This window comes from Pan paniscus, chromosome 11 (genome assembly GCF_029289425.2).
Source record: "Pan paniscus chromosome 11, NHGRI_mPanPan1-v2.0_pri, whole genome shotgun sequence".
In the NCBI taxonomy this organism is placed as follows: domain Eukaryota; kingdom Metazoa; phylum Chordata; class Mammalia; order Primates; family Hominidae; genus Pan; species Pan paniscus.
This window is the reverse complement of record NC_073260.2, coordinates 47,235,735-47,254,728: the sequence shown is the minus strand read 5'-3', so window position 1 is coordinate 47,254,728 and position 18,994 is coordinate 47,235,735. Positions and strand designations below refer to the sequence as shown.

The following is an 18,994-nucleotide window of genomic DNA, read 5'->3' as shown; positions in this document are numbered from 1 at the left end:
AGCTGCATATAATAGGAAACCCAAACTTAGATGGCTTAGGGAAAGTAGAAGTTTATTTGCCCTCACAAGTGTGGAGCAAGGTAGCTAGCGCCACAGATGATTAGGGACCCAGGTTACCATCCTGTGTTCTGCCCTTGAGGTGTGTGACTTCCATTCATAAGTCACCTTAAGGGAGGATGTCAGGCAGATGGGCAGAAAAGAGGCTCCTTCTGGGCCTGTCAGCTTGGTTACGGCAATGCTGGCCACACCTAGTTGCAGGAGCAGCTGACAGAAGTGGTCTTTTGTTCCAGGGCAGTGGCCTTAATTTTTTCATTTCTTTTTTTTTTTTCCCTTGCCTTTAGTCTGCTTGATCAGGTTTTCTTGATTAGACTTCCCTTATTCTTTTCTTCTCCTCATGCTTAACATAAGTAATTCCTGTCCAATTTCTTTTTGTTTTTTGAGACAGGGTCTCACTCTGTTGCCCAGGCTGGAATGCAGTGGCACCGTCTCAGCTCACTGCAGCGTCTCTCTCCCAGGTGCAAGGGATTCTCCTGCCTCCGCCTCTGGAGTAGCTGGGATTACAGGCATGCACCACCACACCCGACTAATATTTTTTGTATTTTTAGTAGAGACAGGGTTTCACCATGTTGGCCAGGCTGGTCTCGGGCTCCTGACCTCAGGTGATCCCCCCGCTTTGGTGTCCCAAAGTGCTGGGATTGCGGGCATGAGCCACCTTGCCCCAAATGTTAATTAATCTTCCTCTCTTCCTTACTGAGCAGTACAGGGACTTACTAGACTCCTACTTCAGTTGTTCCCCATCCCCACTCCCCCTTTCTTGATGTCTGATATTTGACCTCCACTTATTTTGTATCCTCCAGGATTATTATATTTGAGAATCACCTTCTTTACCTATTTACCATTTTCTTATTGCCAGTCTTTAGGTATTTCTTTCTTTATCCGTGCAGCTTCTTTGCGCTTAAAATTCCTTTTTCTAAAATATATTCTCTATTAGATTGTTGTGTAGAGATTCAGAGAAGGTAATCTGTATCTCTTAATGAGAAATGTTTTTATTTTACCTCCTTGGATGACAGTTAGTGGGTAACAGGTTCTAAGTGGATCATTATTTGCCCTGCAGCCTTGGAGAATTTCTTCATCATGGCCTGGCCTGTGTTATGGGGAGACTGTGTCAGTCTAATTATTGTTCATCTTCTGTTTTTTCTAGTGGCTTTCACAATTCTTTTTCTCTAAAATTCTACAGTTTCACTGTCATGTGTCTTCTTGTAATTTATTCATATTTATCCTACTTGGGATTCATTTTTGTACTTCAGTCTGTGGATTTCTGTCTCTCATGGATTCTGGGAATTTTTTAGCTTTTATCTGTTCAAACATTGTCTCTCACTTTTTTCCTCCAGTTTTTCCCTGTAGAGCTAATGTTTAGTGTACTTTTAACCTTCATATCCTCCACGTTCAGTATGTACTCTTTCATATTTTTGCATCTCTTGGTAATCTCAGCTCTGTCTTTCATTTCTCTGCAGTGTCTGATGGGGTATTTAATCTATCTTTTAGATTTCTAATTTTATTGGCTCTTAGATTTTATTTCTGGAAGTTCTATTTGACTATTTAGCAAGGTTAGCCTGTCCTTTTTTGTTTTTGTTTTTGAGATAGAATTTCGTTCTTCCTGAGCAGGCTGGAGTGCAGTGGCACAATCTCGACTCACTGCAACCTCTGCCTCCTGGGTTCAAGCGATTCTCCTGCTTTAGCCTCCCGAGTAGCTGGTATTATAGGCATGCGCCACCATGCCTAGCTAATTGTTTTGTATTATTACTAGAGATGGGGTCTCACCATGTTGGTCAGGCTGGTCTTGAACTCCTGACCTCAGGTAATCTGCTCGCCTCGGCCTCCCAAAGTGCTGGGATTACAGGCGTGAGCCACCACGCCCAGCCCAGCCTGTCCTTTTCTTAGTAACTTTTTAACCTTTCCTTATGTTTATACTCTTGGGAGCACTTTCTAGTGTCCAGCGTCTCGCGTTCTTGGACAGCGACCCTTCTGCATGTCTTGTATGCTGACTCTCACTCATGGTGGGGTTGTGGTTTTTGATTGGGAAAGTTGTTTTCTCTCTTTTGAGTCCTCTCAGGTCTCGATTGTGGAGATGTCTTTCTGGTTGGTTTTACTTGCTCTTCTGCAGCATACCCTATAAGATTTTAGGTTCCAGGATTCCTGTATCAAGTGCCCGTTATGACCTATTCCTGCTAGCCTGCATGGGGCACAGGTCTGAGAATTCCATTTCTCACCAGAAACTTTGTTCCTTCGCTACTCCAAGTGCTGGACAGAAATAGTATCCCTACATCACATCATGCTGCCTTCTGATAGCTTTTGAGCTGTGGTTAAGGGTTTTGGATATACTTGTTCTTAATCATTTGTTTTCTGTGTATTACAGTTTTTATAGAATGGTCTCAACGTTTATGGCACCTTTGGTACACGGGTGGTCTATCTAGGTATTTGTTTGTTGTTTGTTTTTTGTTTTTAATCTTTTTGTGACTGCCGATACCTGACTATGAAATCAGGGAGGACTTAGGAAACTTAAGGAAACCTTGAGAAGTAGGAACCTGAATAACATGATAAACTCAGAATCACAGTTGAGGAGGTGAGTGGCACTGGATTTGAAAGAGAAGCCCGGAGGGCATCCAAGATAGCCGAATAGGAACAGCTCCTGTCTACAGCTCCCAGCATGAGCGACGCAGAAGACAGGTGATTTCTGCATTTCCATCTGAGGTACTGGGTTCATCTCACTAGGGAGTCCCAGACAGTGGGCGCAGGACAGTGGGTGCAGCGCACCGTGTGCGAACTGAAGCAGGGCGAGGCATTGCCTCACTTGGGAAGCGCAAGGGGTCAGGGAGTTCCCTTTCCTAGTCAAAGACAGATGGCACCTGGAAAATTGGGTCACTCCCACCCGAATACTGCGCTTTTCCGACAGGCTTAAGAAACGGCCCACCAGGAGATTATATCCTTCACCTGGCTCAGAGGGTCCTTCGCCCACACAGTCTCGCTGATTGCTAGCACAGCAATCTGAGATCAAACTGCAAGGCGGCAGCGAGGCCAGGAGAGGGGCGCCCGCCATTGCCCAGGCTTGCTTAGGTAAACAAAGCAGCCGGGAAGCTCGAACTGGGTGGAGCCCAACACAGCTCAAGGAGGTCTGCCTGCCTCTGTAGGCTCCACCTCTGGGGGCAGGGCACAGACAAACAAAAAGACAGCAGTAACCTCTGCAGACTTAAATGTCCCTGTCTGACAGCTTTGAAGAGAGCAGTGGTTCTCCCAGCACGCAGCTGGAGATCTGAGAACGGGCAGACTGCCTCCTCAAGTGGGTCCCTGACCTCTGACCCCCGAGCAGCCTAACTGGGAGGCACCCCCGTGTAGGGGCAGACTGACACCTCACACAGCCGGGTACTCCTCTGAGACAAAACTTCCAGAGGAACGATCAGACAGCAGCATTCGCGGTTCACGAAAATCCGCTGTTCTGCAGCCACTGCTGCTGATAGCCAGGCAAATAGGGTCTGGAGTGGACCTCTAGCAAACTCCAACAGACCTGCAGCTGAGGTTCCTGTCTGTTAGAAGGAAAACTAACAAACAGAAAGGACATGCACACCAAAAACCCATCTGTACATCACCATCATCAAAGACCAAAAGTAGATAAAACCACAAAGATGGGGAAAAAACAGAGCAGAAAAACCAGAAACTCTAAAAAGCACAGAGCCTCTCCTCCTCCAAAGGAACGCAGTTCCTCACAAGCAACGGAACAAAGCTGGATGGAGAATGACTTTGACGAGTTGAGAGAAGAAGGCTTCAGACGATCAAACTACTCCGAGCTACAGGAGGAAATTCAAACCAAAGGCAAAGAAGTTAAAAACTTTGAAAAAAATTTAGACGAATGTATAACTAGAATAACCAATACAGAGAAGTGCTTAAAGGAGCTGATGGAGCTGAAACCCAAGGCTCGAGAACTACGTGAAGAATGCAGAAGCCTCAGGAGCTGATGCGATCAACTGGAAGACAGGGTATCAGCGATGGAAGATGAAATGAATGAAATGAAGTGAGAAGGGAAGTTTAGAGAAAAAAGAATAAAAAGAAACAAACAAGAAATATGGGACTATGTGAAAAGACCAAATCTACGTTTGATTGGTGCACCTGAAAGTGACGGGGAGAATGGAACCAAGTAGGAAAACACTCTGCAGGATATTATCCAGGAGAACTTCCCCAATCTAGCAAGGCAGGCCAACATTCAGATTCAGGAAATACAGAGAACACCACAAAGATACTCCTCGAGAAGAGCAACTCCAAGACACATAATTGTCAGATTCACCAAAGTTGAAATGAAGGAAAAAATGTTAAGGGCAGCCAGAGAGAAAGGTCGGGTTACCCACAAAGGGAAGCCTGTCAGAGTAACAGCGGAACTCTCAGCAGAAACTCTACAAGCCAGAAGAGAGTGGGGGCTAATATTCAACATTCTTAAAGAAAAGAATTTTCAACCCAGAATTTCATATCCAGCCAAACTAAGCTTCGTAAGTGAAGGAGAAATAAAATACTTCACACACAAGCAAATGCTGAGAGATTTTGTCACCACCAGGCCTGCCCTAAAAGAACTCCTGAAGGAAGCATTAAACATGGAAAGGAACAACCGGTACCAGTCACTGCAAAATCATGCCAAAATGTAAAGACCATCAAGACTAGGAAGAAACTGCATCAACTAACGAGCAAAATAACCAGCTAACATCATAATGACAGGATCAAATTCACACATAACAATATTAACTTTAAATGTAAATGGACTAAATGCTCCAATTAAAAGACACAGACTGGCAAATTGGATAAAGAGTCAAGACCCATCAGTGTGCTGTATTCAGGAAACCCATCTCACGTGCAGAGACACACATAGGCTCAAAATAAAAGGATGGAGGAAGATCTACCAAGCAAATGGAAAACAAAAAAAGGCAGGGGTTGCAATCCTAGTCTCGGATAAAACAGACTTTAAACCAACAAAGATCAAAAGAGACAAAGAAGGCCATTACATAATGGTAAAGGGATCAATTCTTGTTAGAAGAGCTAACTATCCTAAATATATATGCACCCAATACAGGAGCACCCAGATTCATAAAGCAAGTCCTGAGTGACCTACAAAGAGACTTAGACTCCCACACATTAATAATGGGAGACTTTAACACCCCACTGTCAACATTAGACAGATCAACGAGACAGAAAGTCAACAAGGATACCCAGGAATTGAACTCAGCTCTGCACCAAGGGGACCTAGTAGACATCTACAGAACTCTCCACCCCAAATCAACAGAATATACATTTTTTTCAGCACCACACCACACCTATTCAAAAATTGACCACATACTTGGAAGTAAAGCTCTCCTCAGCAAATGTAAAAGAACAGAAATTATAACAAACTGTCTCTCAGACCACAGTGCAATCAAACTAGAACTCAGGATTAAGAAACTCACTCAAAACCGCTCAACTACATGGAAACTGAACAACCTGCTCCTGAATGACTACTGGGTACATAACGAAATGAAGGCAGAAATAAAGATGTTCTTTGAAACCAGCAAGAACAAAGACACTACATACAAGGATCTCTGGGACACATTCAAAGCAGTGTGTAGAGGGAAATTTATAGCACTAAATGCCCACAAGAGAAAGCAGGAAAGATCCAAAATTGACACCCTAACATCACAATTAAAAGAACTAGAAAAGCAAGAGCAAACACATTCAAAAGCTAGCAGAAGGCAAGCAATAACTAAGATCAGAGCAGAATGAAGGAAATAGAGACACAAAAAACCATTCAAAAAATTAATGAATCCAGGAGCTGGTTTTTTGAAAGGATCAACAAAATTGATAGACCGCTAGCAAGACTAATAAAGAAAAAGAGAGAAGAATCAAATAGATGCAATAAAAAATGATAAAGGGGATATCACCACTGATCCCACAGAAATACAAACTACCATCAGAGAATACTACAAACACCTCTACGCAAATAAACTAGAAAATCTAGAAGAAATGGATAAATTCCTCGACACATACACCCTTCCAAGACTAAACCAGGAAAAAGTTGAATCTCTGAATAGACCAATAACAGGCTCTGAAATTGTGGCAATAATCAATAGCTTACCAACCAAAAAGAGTCCAGGACCAGATGGATTCACAGCCGAATTCTACCAGAGGTACAAGGAAGAACTGGTACCATTCCTTCTGAAACTATTCCAATCAATAGAAAAAGAGGGAATCCTCCCTAACTCATTTTATGAGGCCAGCATCATCCTGATACCAAAGCTGGGCAGAGACACAACCAAAAATGAGAATTTTAGACCAATATCCTTGATGAACATTGATGCAAAAATCCTCAATAAAATACTGGCAAACCGAATCCAGCAGCACATCAAAAAGCTTGTCCACCATGATCAAGTGGGCTTCATCCCTGGGATGCAAGGCTGGTTCAATATACGCAAATCAATAAATGTAATCCAGCATATAAACAGAACCAAAGACAAAAACTACATGATTATCTCAATAGATGCAGAAAAGGCCTTTGACAAAATTCAACAACCTTCATGCTGAAAACTCTCAATAAATTAGGTATTGATGGGACGTATCTCAAAATAATAAGAGCTATCTATGACAGACCCACAGCCAATATCATACTGAATGGGCAAAAACTGGAAGCATTCCCTTGGAAAAGTGGCACAAGACAGGGATGCCCTCTCTCACCACTCCTATTCAACATAGTGTTGGAAGTTCTGGCCAGGGCAATTAGGCAGGAGAAGGAAATAAAGGGTATTCAATTAGGAAAAGAGGAAGTCAAATTGTCCCTGTTTGCAGATGACATGATTATATATCTAGAAAACCCCATTGTCTCAGCCCAAAATCTCCTTAAGCTGATAAGCAACTTCAGCAAAGTCTCAGGATACAAAATCAATGTACAAAAATCACAAGCATTCTTATACACCAATAACAGACAAACAGAGAGCCAAATCATGAGTGAACTCCCATTCACAATTCCTTCAAAGAGAATGAAATACCTAGGAATCCAACTTACAAGGGACATGAAGGACCCCTTCAAGGAGAACTACAAACCACTGCTCAAGAAAATAAAAGAGGATACAAACAAATGGAAGAACATTCCATGCTCATGGGTAGGAAGAATCAATATTGTTAAAATGGCCATACTTCCCCAGGTAATTTATAGATTCAATGCCATCCCCATCAAGCTACCAATGACTTTCTTCACAGAATTGGAAAAAACTACTTTAAAGTTCATATGGAACCAAAAAAGAGCCCACATCGCCAAGTCAATCCTAAGGCAAAAGAACAAAGCTGGAGGCATCATGCTACCTGACTTCAAAGTATACTACAAGGCTACAGTAACCAAAACAGCATGGTACTGGTACTAAAACAGAGATATAGATCAATGGAACAGAACAGAGCCCTCAGAAATAACGCCACATATCTACAACTATCTGATCTTTGACAAACCTGAGAAAATCAAGCATTGGGGAAAGGATTCCCTATTTAATAAATGGTGCTGGGAAAACTGGCTAGCCATATGTAGAAAGCTGAAACTGGATCCCTTCCTTATACAAAAATTAATTCAAGATGGATTAAAGACTTAAACGTTAGACCTAAAACCATAAAAACCCTAGAAGAAAACCTAGGCATTACCATTCAGGACATAGGCATGGGCAAGGACTTCATGTCTAAAACACCAAAAGTAATGGCAACAAATGCCAAAATTGACAAATGGGATCTAATTAAACTAAAGAGCTTCTGCACAGCAAAAGAAACTACCATCAGAGTGAAGAGGCAACCTACAAAATGGGAGAAAATCTTCACAACCTACTCATCTGACAAAGGGCTAATATCCAGAATCTACAATGAACTCCAACAAATTTACAAGGAAAAAACAACCCCATCAAAAAGTGGGCAAAGGACATGAACAGACACTTCTCAAAAGAAGACATTTATGCAGCCAAAAAACACATGAAAAAATGCTCACCATCACTGGCCATGAGAGAAATGCAAATCAAAACCACAATGAGATACCATCTCACACCAGTTAGAATGGCAATCATTCAAAAGTCAGGAAACAACAGGTGCTGGAGAGGATGTGGAGAAACAGGAACACTTTTACACTGTTGGTGGGACTGTAAACTAGTTCAACCATTGTGGAAGTCAGTGTGGCGATTCCTCAGGGATCTAGAACTAGAAATACCATTTGACCCAGCCATCCCATTACTGGGTATATACCCAAAGGACTATAAATCATGCTGCTATAAAGACACATGCACACGTATGTTTATTGCGGCACTATTCACAATAGCAAAGACTTGGAACCAACCCAAATGTCCGACAATGATAGACTGGATTAAGAAAATGTGGCACATAGACACCATGAAATACTATGCAGCCATAAAAAATGATGAGTTCATGTCCTTTGTAGGGACATGGATGAAATTGGAAATCATCATTCTCAGTAAACTGTCGCAAGGACAAAAAACCAAACACCGCATGTTCTCACTCATAGGTGGGAATTGAACACTGAGAACACATGGACACAGGAAGGGGAACATCACACTCTGGGGACTGTTGTGGGGTGGGGGGAGGGGGAGGGATAGCATTAGGAGATATACCTAATGCTAAATGACGAGTTAATGGGTGCAGCACACCAGCATGTCACATGTATACATATGTAACTAACCTGCACATTGTGCACATGTACCCTAAAACTTAGAGTATAATAATAATAAAATAAAATAAAATAGAGAAGCCCTTGAAGCCTTAGGGAAGAAGAAAGAAAATATTTGGAGGGCACCTCTTATGAGCCAGGCACTTTCATAATAGCAATTTCCCTGAGAGGTAGACTCTCCCCTACTTTAATGATGAAGAAACTGAGAATCACAGAGGTCAGTGATGTCCCTAAGCTTCTGAAGTCGTCAATAGCCATAATACAGAGGGGATCTCTCTGACAGACTCTACAACCCATGGTTTTTTCACTGAGTCTTCTTGCCTTTTTTATAAGTTAGTTCGCTTTCATGAATTTACTTCAAGTTGTCATTCTTTTCTTTTCCTGGTTTCCCAGCATCTGTGTTTTCTCAAGGATGACCAATGCTGTTAAAAGGTATCAATGAGAATAGTGTTTCTCCATTTTTTCTGGCTACAGTGCATTTTATAGAGCAACCCAGTACATGGACCAGTACAGATACATAGTCCCATCACTCACCCTGTGCCATGGTTCTGATATTTTCTTTTCCGTTCTATTTTGTTTTACTGTTTCCTCTGGTTAAAATAGGCTGATTGTGACCAACTAACTTGGTCTCACAGCCCTTTAACAGTTTGCAACCCATAATTTGAGCCCATGATTTTGAAACATGGCTCATGGCTCGAATATAGATCAGCAGAGGGCTTAACGGAAGTACCTTCAGGAGCCCATTCTCCTGTCCCAGCCGGGCTCATATCCGGCTCCAGTGTAGCTGCCACCCACATTCTCCCTGCTCCCCAGGAGTGTGAGGATTCCTCTTCAACAGCATTCCAGCGTTAACTTTAGACATTGGGAACATATCCCACTTACTCTTTAGTGGCTTCCTATACATGACATTTCTTTTTAAGCCGTTTAACTATGCAAGATCATAACTCACTGTGCCTATTCTTGCCTTTGATCTTATTTTATATTTTCTTCCTGTTTGGCTTATTCCAGATTTTTCTGAGATACTTTATTTAGCAGCTTCATTCTTAAGCGAGTTTTAAAACCAAAGCATTTAAGATTTGCCATTCATTCATCTTGGAATTCTAGCTTATTTTTCTTTTTTATTTTAATAGTACAGGTATTTTATTAAAAATAAAATTAATGGAAAAATATCTTATTTTTAATGTACCATGCTCTAATATTACTTCTTAAAAACAAGAAATCAAAGACCAGTATGCAAATAGGGTAGGATGACAACACTATGTTGTTGTGCCTACCACCAAGGTAACATGAATGTGTAATTGACATGTACCACTCTTTATCTCTTCCCTAGCCCTCCAAGCCACAAAACTGTGGTGAATGGAAAAGAATGTATAAACTTCGCCTCATTTAATTTTCTTGGATTGTTGGATAACCCTAGGGTTAAGGTGAGTAGCACATATTGCTGAAGTGGACAGATAACATTACTGATTTAAGAAACTAGACATAAAAGACAAATGCAGGCTGGGCGTGGTGGATCACTTCAGGTCAGGAGTTTAAGACCAGCCTGGCCAACATGGTGAAACCCCATCTCTACCAAAAAATACAAAAATTAGCAGGGCATGGTGGCACATGCCTGTAGTCCCAGCTACTTGGGAGGCTGAGGTGGGAGAATTTCTTGAACCCAGGAGGTGGAGGTTGCAGTGAGCCAAGATGGTGCCACTGCACTCCAGCCTGGGCAACAGGGCGAGACTCTATCTCCAAAAAAAAGAAAAAAAATCAGAGTGTTGGAAAGCGCTATGCAAGTTTTTCCCATTACTTTTTGTCTGACAGAGTTGTGAGCGGGACCTAGACAGAGAGAGGCAAGAGTCTCTTATGTGGCTCAGTGTTAGGCAGCAACCACAGAACTGAACAGGCCAGACCTAGAGAATAGTTGGAGAAGGGTCTAGGAAATTGCTCTCTCTCCTATTGGGATTGTGGGCTAACAGGCATTTTCCAGGAAAGACTTGGCCCACAAATGCAGAAAAGTTAACCAGGTTTTGAGAATCAGGCTAGTATAACTTTTCCATATTTTAAGTCATATACTCAGTCTTTACACCTGTCTCTTCTTTATATTCTGTTAGAGTTGGAGGAGGAAGGAAGGAGCTCTGTGGGTTAAAGAATAGGAAATGTTTGTTTTGAACTCTTAAAGATAAATTATGAAAGTATAATTCTTGTACTTCAATAAAGGCAGCAGCTTTAGCATCTCTAAAGAAGTATGGCGTGGGGACTTGTGGACCCAGAGGATTTTATGGCACATTTGGTAAGTTTTTGTTGTGTTCTCTTTGAGACTACTGCTTTCAATAGTTAAGATTCAATTTTAGGCCGGGCATGGTGGCTCACACCTGTACTCCCAGCACTTTGGGGAGGCTGAGGTGGGAGGATTCCTTGAGCCCAGGAATTTGATACCAGCATGGGCAATATAGGGAGACCCTGTCTCTACAAAAAATAATAAAATTAGCCGGGCATGGTGGGCTCATCCTTGTGTGCATGTGTGGGGATTGCAGCGTGAGGAACGAGTGCAGAGCAGCAGTACTCTTTATGCAGGGGAGATGGCCTCATACTTCTGCCCACAGTCCATTGATGAGAGCGGAACCCCTGCCATGACTAGCCACGCAGGGGGCTGAGAAACAGCTCTAGGAAGAAAGTGGAGAGCAGATTGCCTGGGGTGGAGGGAGGGGGGATAAACAGTGTAGTTTTTTATCTTTCTAGAATGAAGATGAAGGATCATTGATTTCCTTGTGTATGGATAATCCGGGAACAGGCCAACTAAATATTTGATGAGTGTATGATTTCAAATACAGTGAATTCCCTGGGAGTCATCAAAGAAGACTGGCATTTTATGGTTGTTTTTATTAAGTGTGTATTCTTTGCTCCTGAAAATGTTATTAAATAATTGTTCAGGCCGGGCATGGTGGCTCATGCCTGTAATCCCAGCACTTTCAAAGGCTGAGGCAGGCAGATCACCTGAGGTCAGGAGTTCAAAACCAGCCTGGCCAACATGCTGAAACCTCGTCTCTACTAAAAATACAAAAATTAGCTGGGCGTGGTGGTGGATACCTGTAATCCCAGCTACGTGGGAGGCTGAGGTGGGAGAATTGCTTCAACCTGGGAGGCAGAGGTTGCAGTGAGCCGAGATCATGCCACTGCACTCCAGCCTGGGCAACAGAGCAAGACTCTGTCTCAAAAATAAATAAATAAATAAAATTGTTCAAATGAATTTATTGCTGGAAATAGCATTTTGGCTTATAAAATGACACAGTGTGGGGAAAGTAGAGCAAGGGAAATATCTTCCATCTTCCATCCTTGTTTTCCATTTCTGGATCTTTTTGTGTTTTTTTACTTTAACAGTTAAGTTTTTTACTTTTGTGATTTTTTAATGTAAGGGAGCACCTTACGTTATCCCTAAGCTAGTTTGGTGATTACATTATTTGTCTTGGAAACAGATAAGGAGAAGTAGTGTCCAGGAATCCTACAGCTGGAAGTGATCTTTAAAATCTTTAGTTCTAACCCTAAAATTAGAAATTGGCCAGGTTTAGTGGCTCATGCCTGTAATCCTGACACTTTGGGAGGCCAAGAAGGGAGGATTGCTTGAGCCTAGGCATATGAGACTAGCCTGGGCAATGTAGCGAGACCCCGTGTTTACAAGAAATAAAAATAAACCTGGCACTAGCGTGAACCTGTAGTCCCAGCTACACAGGTGGCGGAGGCAGGAGGATCCCTTGATCCTAGGAGGTTGAGGCTGTAATGAGCCGTGTTCACACCACTGCAATTCAGCCTGGATGACAGAGTGAGACCATCTCAAAAATAGTAATAATAATAATATAAACCAAGTATCCTGACTTCCATTCTTGATGGCAAGTTCGAAGAAATAAGCTCATATCAGAGCCTCCCACTTTCCTCTAGTCTAATGCAAATGGGTTGTTTGCTTGGTTTTTGATTGGTAGGGAATTATTTTCTTGGCAGGTATTAGAAAACTAGAAAAGGCACATTTTATGGGGTTGTTGATTGTAATCTGATGAAAGCTTTCTGTGACTGCTTGCTGAGGTAAAGGAATTGTTTTTGTAGGTAGGTACGGAGGAGAGCAGCAGCTTGTTGGTATTAGATATACAGGAAGTAAAGAAGTTGTTTGGGAGGGTAAAGGTGGGAATCATTGAAAGAGGTTCAGAGGTGTAGGGAGATGGGGGAGGTTGCCGAGTCAGCTGGCAGGGCAGGGACAGCTGTGTAGTAGGAGGAAGAGAAGGAAATACATAGCCAACAATCTCTGGCTAAGGAAGGATTGGAGATGGTGAGGAGGGAGTGGGTGAGGTTGATGGTTTGCTGGAGATAATTAGGGGGAGGGGTAGAGGGTGGCAAGGGAATGGGAGTGAGACAAAGAGTAAGTATAAAAGAAAAGAACTTCATCAGGGTGGAAGAATTGGAGAGTACCTTGCCACAGAAGGTCATCTGTCCATTCTGAGAGAGTTAAGGGTGGCAGCTTGAGGGTGACACCACGAGATATCAGCTACAATGGTCTGGAGGAAAAGCGTGAACTGGTAGTATAGACAAAAGCAGGGCATTTAGAAGTACGTGAGAATGGTTAGTAGGGACATAAGTAGACAGAGTTTAAATACTGGGATGACTGTGTACAGGCCTACTGTAAATAAAAGGTATACAGGGTTATTGTTCTTTTTCAGGAATGTGGGTAAGTTTAAGGGAAGTGGGGGAGAGTACTTGCGACTTCAGGAGGAGGCAGAGGAGCTAGGCTGGTCGTCTGATGGGCACAGTTTTATCCTGGAGCGATGAACCCAGTGGGGAGGATTCTGCAGACAGACTGTGGTTGGGGTACTATAGACGACCAGGTAAGGTCCTGTCTACCGAGGTTCTAGAGTTTGAGGGGTCAGGTTCTTAACGAGAACTGACCGTCCGGCTAGGGTGTCTTTATATGGCTGGGTATCTGGAGTAGGTAAAAGGAAATTGGCAGCTTAGTGGATTTCCTGTCTAGCCTGTTGAAGGACTGGAAGATAATCACCAAGAGGGGTGGTGTCTAAAATAAGGTTGGGACCCAGCAGAAAGGTGCAGCCGTGTAAGAGTTCAAATGGACTGCACCCGGTGGGTTCCCAGGGTGTGGCTCGAATTCGGAGGAGTGCAAGGGGTAGGAGAGTGGTCCAGTCTTTTTTAAGCTGGAGGGTAAGTTTAGTAAGGTGTGTTTTTAAAAGGCCCTTGGCTTTTTCTACTTTTCCAGAGAACTGAGGGTGATATGGGGCATGAAGATTCCATTGAATACCGAGGGCTTGGGAAACTGCTTGAGTAATTTGGCTGATGAAGACCAGCCCGTTATCAGACTGTATGGAAGTAGGGAGAACAAACCGGGGAATTATGTCTGTTAGAAGAAGGAAATAACTGCAGTGGCCTTTTCAGACCCCGTGGGAAAAGCCTCAACCCATCTGGTGAAGGTGTCGACCCAAACTAGGAGGTATTTGAGTTTCCAGACACGGGGCATAAGAGTAGAGTCAATTTGCCAATCTTGAGCAGGGATAAATTGTCGTGCTTGATGCATAAGGAAAGGAGGAGGTTTAAGAAAGCCTTGATGGGGTAGTAGAGTGGCATTATAGCCTGTTGAGAGGTGATTGTTTTGAGGATGGATTTCTAGGCTGGAAAAGAAATGAGAGGTTCTAAAAGGTGGGTTAAAGATTTATATCCTACATGGAAGTGGTCATGAAAGGAGGAGAGGATAGAGTAAGCTTGAGAGGCAGGGAGAAGGAGCTTTCCATGATCTAAAAACCAGTTGCCTTGAGTGGGAAGTGACTGGTAGGTTAAGGTTTCAGAAGGAGAGTAATAGGAGTGATAGATGAGAAGGAGAAATATTGGCCACTGGGAGCAGATACTGGGGAGTTTGCTGTTTCTTTGGCTGTTTTATTGGCATAGGTGTTTCCTTGGGCAATGGGATCAGAGGTTTTTTGGTGTCCTTTGCAGTGGATTACTCTGGCTTTGGCTGGAAGGAGGGCAGCTTTAAGGAGGGCTTTATTAAGGGGGCATTGATAATAGAGGATCCTTGTGTAGTGAGAAAACCTCTTTCTGCCCAGTTGACAGGGTGGCGGTGGAGGATGTGAAGGGCGTAGTTAGAGTCAATATAGATATTAACATGCAGTCATTTGCCAAGAGTTAGGGCATGAGTTAGTGCTATTAATTCAGCTTGTTGAGAGGTTGTAAATGGGGAGAGTGCAGCAGTTTCAGTGATAGATGAGTGAGACACAATGGCCTATCCAGCTTTTCCTGGTGTTAATCAACTGGTTTTTGAAGAACTGCCATCAATAAACCAAGTGTGGTCTGGGTCAGGGACAGGAAAAAGGGAAATATGGGGAAAAGGAGAGGAGGCTATGTGGATTAAGGAAATACAGTCGTGTGGATTAGGATTTGTAGTGGGTAGTAAGTGAGAGGCCGGGTTGAAGTCCTGTCCAAAGGCAATGGTCCCCATGGGATTTTCAATAAAGAGTGAATAGAGCTGGAGGAGGTGGGGAGCCGAGAGTATGTTTTATATGTGAAGAGGAAACTAAGTCTTGGAGGTTGTGAGTGCTATAAAAGGTGAGTGGGGCATAGCCTGTGATTTTGAGAGACTCTAAGAGTATAAGGGCTGTGGCTGCTGTGGCATGCAGGCATGACGGCCAGCCCAGGACTGTAAGATTAAGCTGTTTGAATACAAAGGCTACTGGTCACAGGCCTGGTTCCTGAGTAAGAATTCCTACAGCGCAGCCCTGCGTTTTTGCTGTGTGGAGAGGAAGGAGGGTTGGGAGGAGTCGGGAAGCGCTCGAGTAGGGGTTGCCTCTAGGGCCTTTTTTAGAGTAAAAGGAGGGGCGGGGGAAGGATTTAGGATCTGTGGGTTCAGCTAAGTTTCCTTTTGTGAGTTTATAGAGTGGTTTGGTTAGGATGGCAAAACCTGGTATCCAAAGGCAGAAGTATCCAACAACGTCTAAGAAGGAGAGGAGTAGTTGTTTGGTGGTGGGGATTGGAATTTGGAGATTAGCTGAATACGGTCTGCTGGAAGTGCACGCCTATGTTGGTGGAGGATTATACCAAGATAAGTAGAAATTTGAGCTTTGGAGGGGGATACTCTGTACCCCTTGGAGTAGAGGTGTTGAAGAAGCAGGATAGTGTCTTGGCTGGGAGGATTGGTAAGAGGGGCTGCAAAGAAGAAGGTCATCCACATATTGAATGAGATGGGAAACAAATGGACGAAAAGAAAGCAGGTCATGGGAGAGGGCCTGGCTAAAGTAGTGTGGGCTGTCTCTGAAACCTTAGGGCAGGACGGTCCAGGTGAGTTGTTGGGACTGGTGGGTGTCAGGGTCAGTCCAAGTAAAGGCAAAAAGGGGCTGGGAAGAGGGATGTAAGGGGATGGTAAAGAAGGCATCTTTGAGGTCAATAACAGAATAATGAGTTGTGGAAGGCGGTATTGAGGATAGGAGAGTATAAGGGTTAGGCATGACAGGATGAATGGGGAGGACAATCTGATGGATGAAACGAAGGTCTTGGACTAGCCTGTAGGATTTATCTGGTTTTTGAATAGGTAGAATGGGAGAGTTGTAAGGGGAGTTGGTAGGGACTAAGAGGCCATGCTCTAGTAGACAGGTAATAACAGGCTTTCGGCCCCTTAAAGTCTGTTGTGGGATGGGGTATTGGCATTGAGCAGGATAAGGGTGGCCATGTTTCAGTGGGATGATAAGGGGTGAATGATCAGTTGCAAGCGAAGGAGTGGAGGTATCCCATACTTTAGGGTTAAGGTGGGGAGATGAAAGGAGAGGTTGCGAGGGAGGTTTGGAATTGGATAAAAGGGTAGCTCTGAGATGTGGCTGTAGTCCAGGAATAGTCAGGGAGGAGGATAATTTAGTTAAAATATCTTGGTCTAATAAGGGGACTGGGCAGGTGGGGATAACTAGGAAGGAGCGCATAAAGGAGTGTTGCCTGATTTGGTACCAGAGTTGGGGAGTTTGAAGGGGTTTAGAAGCTTGGCCGTCAATATGCACAACAGTTGTGGGGGCAAGGGAAACAGGCCCTTGAAAAGAAGGTAACGTGGAGTGGGTAGCCCCCGTATCGATTAAGAAGGGGACGGACTTACCCTCCACTGTAAGAGTTACCCGAAGCTTGGCGTCTGTGATGGTCCAGGGGGCCTCCGAGATATTCGGGCAACGTCAGTCTTCAGCCGCCAAGCCGAGGAGATCTGGGAAGGAGTCGGTCATTTCGGGTTTGTGCTCCAGGAGCTCCAGGATTGGTGATGAGAGTCAGACAGTCTGACTTCCAGTGAGGGCCCACACAGGGGCATGGCTTAGAAGGAATCCCGGGCCGTGGGCATTCCTTGGCCCAGTGGCCAGGTTTTTGACATTTGAAGCAAGGTCCCAGAGGGGCAGTTAAACGCTGCGGTTTGTACGCCTTGAAGTTTTTGCAGGTAGGCGGTGCTGCTGGGGTTTGTTTTAAGGTGGAGGCAAGCATTTGTCATTCTGAAAGGCGCGCTGCCGCCTGGCAGCCTCTTCCCTATTATTGAACATCTGGAAGGCAGGGTTGATTAATTCCTGTTATAGGGTTTGAGGGCCAGACTCTAATTTTTGAAGTTTCTTTCTAATATTAGGAGCTGACTGGGTAATAAAATGCATGTTAAGAATAAGGTGGCCTTCTGTCCCTTCAGGGTTTGGTGCTGTATATCGCCTGAGGGTGGCAGCTAGATGGGCCATAAACTGAGCTGGGTTTTCACCTTTGTTCTCAGTGGTCTCCTTTAGTTTGTCATAATTCACGGCTTTATATGCAGCTTTCTGAAGCCCTTGAACTAAACAAGAGATCATGTAGTCCTGCCTGGCTATGCCTTGGGCCCCTGCCTGGTAGGTCCTTTGGGGCCTTCACGGGTACTGCCCTAGTGCCTGGCCTTGGAGGCCAGGCTCAAGGCGCCAGCAGTCATCAGCATAAGATTGAGCTAGGGTCGAAAGTGAAGATGACATTTAAGTCATTCCAAGTGGGATTATAGGACTGTGTTAAGTATTGGAATTCTTGTATATATTTGAGTAGGGTCTGACGGAAAAGAGCCTGAATGCTGACTGATTTGGGAAAGGTCAGATACAGAGAAAGGGATGTGAACCCGAACTTTTCCTTCGGCTCCTGCCACCTCTCAAAGGGGAAATTGCTGGGCAGGGGCATGGGGGTCGGCTTCAGGGCCAAATTGTAAGCCAGAGCAGGTGTGAGGAGGGATGGTAATGGGAGGGACATAAGGGGGTGGCTTGTGGGTAGAACTCGGTTCTGAGGGGGAATTAGGGCCAGGTTTGGATAGGTGGGTGGGGGGGAGAAAGATTGAAGGGGTTAACAGGTAAAGAGGAGTCAGCATCCCCAGTAGAAGAAGGAGAGGTAGATGGAAGGGAGATAAGGAAAATTTGGGATGGACCACATTGGGAGCAGAGACTAGGGAGAGATCATAGTAAAAAATGCCTGGATGTAGGGTACCTCAGACCATTTGCCCATTTTGCGACAGAAGTTGTCTAAGTCCCGCAAAATAGAGAAATTGAAAGTGCTGTTTTCTGTCCGCTGAGAGCCATTGTCTAATTTATATTGGGGCCAGGCCGTGTTACAGAAAAAAAAAAAATTAGACGTTTAGGCTTTAGATTGGGTGAAAGCTAAGAGGTTTGAGGTTTTTGAGGACAGAAGCCAGTGGGGAAGATGGAGGGTGGGAGGTTGCCCATGTTAGAACTGGGAAAGTTTGAGGGGAAAGAAAGAGACAAGGAAAAGAGCAACCACTAGCATCCTCAGTGGGCATCCCCAGTGGAGGTCCCGGGTTGTGTGGCTGGCGAATGGCCAAGGCTGGCATCCCTGGCGTTCACCAAACACCGAGGGAAGACTGTCTTCCCAAGAAGAGTCCGTGACCAATGTTGGATTTTGGAAACACGGATAAGAGGAAGGTTCCTCGTCTCAATTTTGAGGAGAGAAAAAGAGGGAGAGAGATGAGGAGAGACCGAGGCAGCTTACCCGATCCGTAGACAGAGGTGGGAGTGTTCGCGGGGGCTGGTCTGAGGTCCTGAGGTCGAGGGAAGTCTCTTTGATGGAAGAGCGTGGGGAGGATAGGGGAGAGGTCTCCCGGAGAGAGTTCCCCTATCCCCCCGGCTTTCGGCACCGAATGTTATGCATGCGTCCAATTGAAGAGAGAACCTGAACAGGCTAAGTGTGAGCAACAAGGCTGTTTAATCACCCGCGTGCAAGTGAGCTAAGTATGAAAAGGGAGTCAGCAGAGGGTGGTGGGATTGGAGATGGTTT

At 44.2% G+C, this 18,994-nt stretch overlaps 1 protein-coding gene across 4 annotated transcripts in view; it reads left to right on the top strand.

The window, feature by feature from the left end:
- The window catches only part of LOC106635122 (serine palmitoyltransferase 1-like), a 62,896-nt gene that overhangs the window by 27,741 nt on the left and 16,161 nt on the right, over window positions 1-18,994 (top strand). For 3 of the 4 annotated variants that reach the window (XR_010109123.1, XR_010109124.1, XM_063594333.1), the window contains exons 4-5: window positions 10,047-10,140; window positions 10,922-10,994. Coding sequence is in view for 2 of the 4 variants with exons in the window: in XM_063594333.1 (XP_063450403.1) it covers window positions 10,047-10,140; window positions 10,922-10,994 (167 nt within the window). In the remaining 2 variants the exon portion in view is untranslated. Of the gene's footprint in view, window positions 1-10,046; window positions 10,141-10,921; window positions 10,995-11,443; window positions 18,109-18,994 lie in introns of those variants that run through there. The other variant, XM_034967708.3, reaches the window with a different exon arrangement.